General features: G+C 33.6%; 1 protein-coding gene across 1 annotated transcript; it reads right to left on the reverse strand.

Moving 5' to 3' along the window:
- Positions 1-522: 522 nt before the first annotated feature.
- LOC113339650 lies at positions 523-1806 on the reverse strand. The gene has a single exon (XM_026584890.1). It carries the CDS (start codon positions 1804-1806, stop codon positions 523-525), a length of 1284 nt encoding a protein of 427 aa, XP_026440675.1.
- Positions 1807-8742: the final 6936 nt, after the last annotated feature.

The raw sequence follows: 8742 nt of genomic DNA on the forward strand, positions 1-8742 counted from the left end.
TGCAATGTTAGGAGAAGTATTTTTACTGAAAAAATTCTTGATTTAGTGAAGTTGATCAGCTGCCCAGAGGATTGATTCAAAGTCTTTGAAAATCTTGATGAGATTGTTGCATTCTGTCATGTTGGCTTTGCAGAAGATCACACAGTCATCAGCAAATAAGAGATGGTTGATAGTAGGAGCATCATTGCCTAGTTTAATTCCATGAATGAGCCCTTGAGTTTCAGCAGATATTAGATATCTTGATAGATCCTCCATGCATAATAGGAATAAATATGGGGATAAGGGATCTCCTTGTCTGAACCCTCTAGAAGGTTTAAATAATTTACCAGGGGATCCATTTATTAAGACAACAAGGTTGGTGGTAGAAATGCATTGATGAATAAGATTGCACCATTGCTTGCTGAAACCCATTTGTGTCATAACTTTGATAAGGAAGTCCCAGTTGACTCTGTCAAAGGCTTTGTCCATGTCTATCTTAATACCCATGGTGCCATTAGCTCATTTTTTTCCCTTTTCTGGTATTCATATGATGTATAATCTCATGGGAAATGACAATATTGTCAGATATTTGTCTTCCATGGATGAAAGCAGACTGAAAGGGTGAAATAAGTTTTGGAAGGAGAGGTTTGAGTCTTTGAGCAAGAAGTTTGGATATGATTTTATAGGTGGTATTGCATAAAGAAATAGGCATGAAGTGAGCTGGGATGGTAGAATTTCAATTTTAGGTATGAGGGAAATGAAAGTTGAGTTCATTTCTTTAAGAATGAATCCAGAAGTGAAAAAATTTTGAACCATGTTGATGATGTCTGAACCAACAACCTCCCGTTTAGCTTGGAAAAAATTTGGTAGAAATCCATTAGGGCCTGGGGCTTTGTCACCTGCCATGCTGAAGAGAGTGTTTTTGATTTCCCAAGCATCATGAGTCCTGAGAAGGTGGATGTTCTCATTGTTGGTGATAGTAGTAGGTATAAGTTCTATAAGGGATTGATTGATGGTGATAAGTTCAGCTGTAGCCATATTGGAGAAATGGTTATTGAAAAAAAGGTGAATTTCATTGATGTTGTGAAGCCAGGTGCCCTCTTCATTCTGAATGGATACAATTTTGTTTCTCCTGTATCTTTTCTTGGCAGAAATATGGAAAAAACTGGTGTTTTTGTCTCCAAGTTTGATGAGCTGATCTCTGCTTTTAGTCTTCCAGAACTTTTCTTGAATATCTTGCCAATGTTCCACCTTTTTCTTGGCCTCTCTAATAGCTTGACCTATGGTGCTGTTGAAGATGTTCTTTGTAATCCATTCCAAATGTTTAATACTATCTTCTAAGTTAGTCTTGATATTGCCATATATTTCTTTGTTCCATTTCTTTAATTTGATTTTAACATCTCTAAGCTTCCTAGCTATTTTGATAGCAAGGGATCCTTTTTGTTCATTCTTCCAACATTCAGCTATAATCTCTTTGCAATCTTTATGATCCAGCCAGGATCCAAAAAATTTAAAGGGTATATGACCTTGTTTCCAAAAAGAATTGGTATTAAGAATGATTGGGTTGTGATCAGAACCAATGGTTGGGAGGTTTGAAATGGTAGAATTATGGTGGATTTCAAACCAACTTTCAGTAGCAAGGCCTCTGTCTAGTCTTTTTTCTGTTAACTGATCACCAGTTCTTCTGTTAGTCCATGTGAAAGGACATTCAATGTAGCCCAAATCAGTTAGCTCAGTTGCTTCCAATTTCTCAATAAAGGTGTTAGCTTCATTATAATCAATATGATGATTGCTAAATTTTTCATGATCATGCAAGACAAAATTCATATCACCTATAACCATCCAGGGAAGAGAGTTATTGGTATGAGTATTTTAAATCATTTCCCAGGAATGCAATTTATCTAAGGTAGTGTAGGGGCTACCATAGTAGCATGTGAAAAGCCAAGGTTCCCCATCTATAGGATAAACAGTAGCACTTATATGATAGTTAGAAAAATACTTTATGGTAAGACTGAGATTAGTTTTCCAAGATAAAACAAGACCACCAGCAGTTTTAGATTTACCACTAGGTTCAACATACCAAAAATTTGTGACTCCTATATTGCTAAGTACAAATTTAAGGTTTTTTGTTTGTTGTTTAGTTTCAGATAAAAAGAATATGTCAGGATTATGCTTATTTAGTATATTATTCAGTTTCCTACTAGTGTTTGGTTGGCCTAGTCCTTGACAGTTCCAAGCTAAGATAGAGTAAAATTGCCAAAAATAAGAAACAATAGGATAAATAAATATTGTAATGATGTATCGTAGTCTACTAATTAGCATATAGTTGAATTGAATAGTTATACTAATTTTGGTAAGAGTAGGCATAATAATGGTAATTTTGAGATATATGAAATGTAAACTCTGATAGAAATTACTGGGGATAAAATTTGTTACCTGAGAAGTTATGAAAGGATTGGCTCCCTCACGACTGCCAGTAGTCATGTATTTCAGATGGTCTTCTTCCATATGCATAGTTTGATTATGGCTTCTCTTGGTAGGTTGAGGTTGGTCCCAATGATGCAAGAGATTGCCAGATGAACCTTCAGGGATGAAAAGCTTTCTTTTGGGGTCCAAAAACTGAGGATGAAAGTTAGTATCCACAACCTTAAGTTTGAACTCCTGTTTTCTTCTTTCCCATAGAAATTGTTTTTGTTTATTGAAGTCTTCATTGATTTGGTTTTGTATTTCAGTTAAAGATGGGATAGTTTCAAAAACATTTGGGGTAACATCAGAGAAATTTGGTAAGTGATGACTGCTATTGACCTTTGGAAAAAAGTATTCAGGAGCAGTAGAATTTTCCACACCATCAATGTTGGTAGAATGCAGTTTTCTAGCAGCAGCCTTGATGTTGATACCTTTTTTCTTCAACAATTTCTCTTTGTTTTTATTACTCTCAATGAGTTTTATATGCGTTTTTTGTCAAGCAAGAGCTTCAGAATTTGTAGTAGGAATTTCTCCATTGATGGGTTGATAAAGACCAGCTTTAAAGATTATGTAGTCCTCAGATCCATCCAGTTCTTCAGAGCTATTCTTAAGGAGAATCTGTCTTTGGGCCGATCTCACCATCAAATAGATTATTTTGCCACTCTCCACCGGACTTTCTCCTACGAAAGTAAATAAATATTTAAAAATAAGGTTTTCCTCTTTTATCTCAAATAAAATTGTGCAAAAAATGGACCTAACACATATAGTAGGAAAAGAGTTTTGTTTTTGCTAAATGTGGAACCAATGATAAAGACTGATTTCCATTAACGACAAGAGTGAGTTATCACTTATCACTTGATCATAAGCTTCCAAGTACTGGAGATTTCTTTTTCTTGACTAGAAATCCTTAGATATAACACGTTTCTTGATCGCATGTTTGCAGGGATATATCCCATAAGTAGTACCACCAAAACAAAATCAGAGAAGTAGGCATCTAGAATCCCAAAATTTTTGCATTAGCTGTGTTTTTAACCATAACAAGACATAACAACTATCATCACGTCGATTTGGTGAAACCATTCAGAGAAATATTAAAAGGAAGTTATGACATGACAAAACATAAAAAGTAGCATAAATAAAGGAATGCAATGGACAAAACCGTATTTTAATGACAAGAAAAACAACAAAAACAAACCACTTGATTATATAACAATAAACTAACACTTCTTACTTGACAAAAATTAACCTTTTAATTTCGATAATGATAGATTGACCGGGAGAATCTACCGTGCGTTCTCTCGTGTCTCACACAAAATATCTGGCTCTCCTATTTTTTCCAGGTGGGGCTCTTGGGGCTTCCTTTTTCTGTGAGATGCGGGGAATGCATGGTACATTCTTCCGGTCAACGTAGCATTATCCTTTCAATTTGTCTATGAGGTGCAGTTTTACCGCATAACACTAGCAGAACAAAAATGTTTATTCTATTATATAAAGCAAACTCCCCTTACTGTGGCAAAGTGAAGCTGCAATTTTACAGTTTCCACTTTTACCTTCGCTTCATTTTTATTTTAAAGACATTTGATAAATATATACGGGGCATTAATGTAATTTAATATTGAAAAACTAATTTTCCCCACTGAATTTTTGAATTGTTCTTTTTAATTTTTTTTTCGAAGAATCTTTGAATTGTTCTTTGATTCTTCTAATTAATATTAGTATCACCTTTGTTGATCAGATCAGATCATTGAACATTTGTTAATTTCAATTAATAAAATCAAACAAAACATAAATTCTTAGATGAGTCAAATAATGGGTACCTGATAGAACAAAAATATAATCTATGGTTCTGTTATCATAGACTGATTCCTTAACAAAGATAAGAAGGGGATAAAATGTTATCACATGGATCAAAAGAGAACGAAAGATGACGGCAAGCACATAGAGAGGGGATAAATTGGTTATACAAGTAAAATCAATGATTGTTCCTATCTTCGATAATAGGATCAAATTTTAGTGACTGTATTAATTATTTTATCATTGTTATTGGATAACTATAGCTTTTTTTTTTTTTTTTGAAAAGAAGAAGTTTCATTATTAATAAATAAGAACTTTTCTTGGGTAACGGGTCCTCACCGAATCATTCATAACAATTACATTAAGGAAATCAGGATGAGTGTGCTCCCATACGTGAGTTGATGTTCTGTTACTGATTCCAATCCCGTGCTGTAATTGTGGAGTTGGGTTACTATAGCTACTTAAACAAGGTGTTAAGCAATTTATGGAGTTGGGTTACTCGGGACCAACAATTTTTGTCTTTTTTTGTTGAAGTTATGACGCTATTATGTAATCGATTAGATTACTTACCGGAATACTCAAGAATTTACAGAATTTACTGAATTATCACAGCTGAATGGATGTTGAGTACCTATTAACCTGCCCTGAATAAATTTTTCGAATTTATTGAATGGTGGGGAAATAATCTTGTGTGATATGATGACAAATATATTTAAGTTGAAGATGAAGTTTAGTTACAGAGTTACTTTCGCATGTATAACCCATCATATTGCTACTTCCAAGAATATTAATTTTTTTTTATTACATTATGAGATGGTAACCCATAAAATTGTTTTATTACTAATGACAACTTCTATGGGAGGTAAATTCATCCATAAATCTTGGATGATCCACAAGATATTGACCAAAAAACCTTACTATGGTGTTTTAAAGAGTCCACAGAACCATCTTCTATTACTAAGGACAACTCCTATGGGAAGTAAATTCATCCATAAATCTTGGATGATCCACAAGATATTGAACAAAAAACCTTACTATGATGTTTTAAAGAGTCCACAAAACCATCAACTCCATTAGGTACCCCTCAAATTTGAGGGGGTTGTTGTGGAGAGTCCATCCGGTTGGTGGATGACCGGATACCTCCGGATGAATTTTCTTTTTCTTTTTTTTCTCTCTTCCGGTCACAAACTGACCGGATGGAGTTTTTTATTTTCTAAACAGTTGCAGTTAGGGACATATATAAGTGTTGCTGATTTAAGCTAATGTTTTTTGTGAATAACCAACATTTATTAAGCATTGCGAACTCCATAACTTTGAATCCGAACACTTTTTGGTCGGACGGATCATCCTTTTATATTTTTCACCCATAGTAGGATTTAGATCCACTCATTTCAGAAGGTTCATAAATATATGAATACTCTTTGAGTTATGGAAGATTTTAACTCCATACCCTTGGAGTTGCCCTAAAAAGCCACTCAGATGAAATTCATGTTACATGAATTTCAAGAAATACAATGTCACAACTTACCAAATCATTCTACCGTAACCAATTCTCTATATATATATATTATATATCTGCGAATCATTTGCAAGATGTACTTGTAGGATTAGTACCAATAAGTTAAGTCGTTCTTTTTATCATCTAGCTTTTCATGTATTTGATTTCTGTATAACCTTCATTTGATGTTGTTGATGGAAAATAAATGTTTTTCTATCAACAAAGAAAAATATCAATGTCTAATTCAAAATAAAAAAATAATAATTCATATATATAAATTATAACGGGTTCAACCTTATGGATAAAAAAAAAAGTTCCAATTTTGTTTAATTTATAAATTCAGGAAATTATTTCGGAAAATGGGTCATTTGTCCAAATATTTTTAAAACATGGTTCAAATAGACGAGTAAAAATTAGTATGGGTGAAATGGACACAAAAAAAATAGCAAGAATGAAATTGGATTCATCCTGGCTTGAACTTAAAATAGAGCGAGGATGAAACTGGATGCATCCTGATATAAATTAAGAATAAAAAAAAGTATTTCAAAATGGGTAGGATGAAACTGTTTACATCCTGACTATTTTTATATTTTTGTCCATTTAAACAATATCAAATTTTACATGTCATTTTCATCCAAAAATTGTTGATTTGATCTTTTTAACCAACTTTGGGGAATCGAATTATTTCAACAAAATGGTTAAAATATATATTGCAAATTATTTCACATCTGATTTACTGTATTAGAAGTTTGGATAAAGTCGAGACTATTGAAACGTTTTGCTTGTGTACACGTAACCTTGTCACAGCCAACCGTTTCTGGTGGCCCCACCGCCGGGAACCGTAATCTTCTTCTCCCACCATCACATAAAAGACACTCTCCCCAAACCCCACTTACACAGTTAACCTTGCAGCTTGCAAATTGCAAGTGTTGACTGATGTCATGTCACTAATTCCAAACCAACATATTATTTGGCAGTAAAGAAAGGGCGATCATTTTTCAGGTAGGGTCTAATCTCCAGAATGTACTTCTACTAAGCATATTCAGGTAGGGTCGTAGGTCCCTGATTCCTAATATGGTTGTGCATGGTATATCTTGTCATTTGGTACCTAGAGGCTAGAGATAATATCAGAATATGCCCGTAGTCCATACAAGGGTGCGAGGATGAGAACATGTATGATGTATGTGAAAACTAAACAAGATATACGAGTATGAGTATGCACCATCTGTGTAAATGGCAATCATATTTTACTAATCATGATGTCCGTAAATTGGGGGCCATAATAACATCATCAAATCTCCACAATGTACATTCTGGTAAGCAGTGTTAGTTCTTGTAAGAGTAAAATCGGGGGAAAACATATTCTACCTCAAAATGGTTAACTGAAAAATGTTAATTCCAGATGTTCCCTCACTCCCTAACCTTTCACGTTGTGAAACTTTGTCCACCCTTCAATCCCATCAGGGAGAAAGGGACACTACACACAAAAAAGAAAAAAACCCATCTTCCTTTTCTATCACTAATTTGGCAGCCAACATAATTGCACAGTGAGAAGAAAGCACTGGTTCATCTGTTTATTTTTTGTTGGAGTGAGTGGTCTATAGATTCCAACATATGAGATTTAATTTTATAGATACTTAATTTTGGATTGTTGAACTTCATGATAATCACACGATAAATATATACAAGAATAGTTTATACAGAATACCTGTTAGCGTTAATCCGTAGTACATTCCCTATGATCTCAGTAGCAGCGGTAATACCTTGTGGAGGTCATGGTTTCTCCTTCTTCACCTCTTACGTTATGAATAATCAATTCTCCGAACCCAATACCGATGGCTATTGTGTTCCTCTTATAGGTAGAAGGAGGACCAAGTTCCTAGGAATTAATTAATAACATTAGATCTCGACCGTCCATCAAAGAAGAGATATTAGGAAATAATCCCAGAAATGGTAACCGACATAAGTTAGCAATATTCTATAACTAACCAAAATTATTACGTGGCCCAAGGGAATATTTCTATGTGTAGAAATATTCTTACATTCTCCCACTGGTCCATGTGATAATTTATTTAACGGTTAATCGTAAAAAAACATAAGGCGCGCGTAATTGCTAACAAAATTTAAAGGTTAACGTAATACCTTGGCCAACTAAGCTAATCATGCGAGTCATAGCGGTTGCACGTTGTCTTGTTATCAACATGTTCCCTTCCATGTACCACAACACAAATAACTTACTTAACTAGGCCTTAAATTGGGATATGATAATGGTTCAGTGATGTCTTCAAAAGAAAGACAATTTCTATTAACATTCATCCGTTTACATAAGTGTATACTAAACATGGATACAAAAATAATTCAGAACGACATTAATAAGAGCTCATAAAGTTTTCAAAAATAGGCACATAAATTAGCTGAATTTAATAATCAATTACTCCCACGGACCTAAGATTTTATTCTTTTCTTAAGAGGTCTTAAAATGTAATTGTTCAATAAGTACACCTCTCAATGCAATTGTGCTTAACTGATACATGAACAACTATTGTTTCTGAATTTCTTGATTCACGCATATATACTCAAGGTTCATGTGTTTTGTTCTTTTTGTATCATATCGTGCTTTAATGCTGCGAAACTAAGACGATAAATTTCAGCAATGTCGAGAAAAAACTTAAGTCTCTAAGTATCGCAGTCATAAATATTCAAACTCAATTGTAGGACTAGTATTAATGGATTCTTCCTTTATAGAATCCATACATCCATAAAAATTGAAGTTTGAAAAACCCAATAAACTCTTGTTGGGTTTGCTAACTAATTACAAGACAAAAGTTAAAATAGTATCTCAAAATTCTTGATAGCTTTCCTGTAATTTTTTCTTCGATTCTTTAACATATCAACAACTTGTTATAAGTTTCATATTAGAATTAAGACGTAATGAAGATTAAATTTATATCTTCTATCCAACATGAAATAAAATCTGTTAAATATGTTATTATCTCAAAATTTCT

Source organism: Papaver somniferum, unplaced genomic scaffold, assembly GCF_003573695.1.
Source record: "Papaver somniferum cultivar HN1 unplaced genomic scaffold, ASM357369v1 unplaced-scaffold_21, whole genome shotgun sequence".
NCBI classification, from domain to species: Eukaryota; Viridiplantae; Streptophyta; class Magnoliopsida; order Ranunculales; family Papaveraceae; genus Papaver; species Papaver somniferum.

Bases quoted from the DNA above. Each gene is read 5' to 3' on its own strand.
- LOC113339650 (XM_026584890.1), bottom strand. From the start codon at position 1,806: ATGAATTTTGTCTTGCATGATCATGAAAAATTTAGCAATCATCATATT.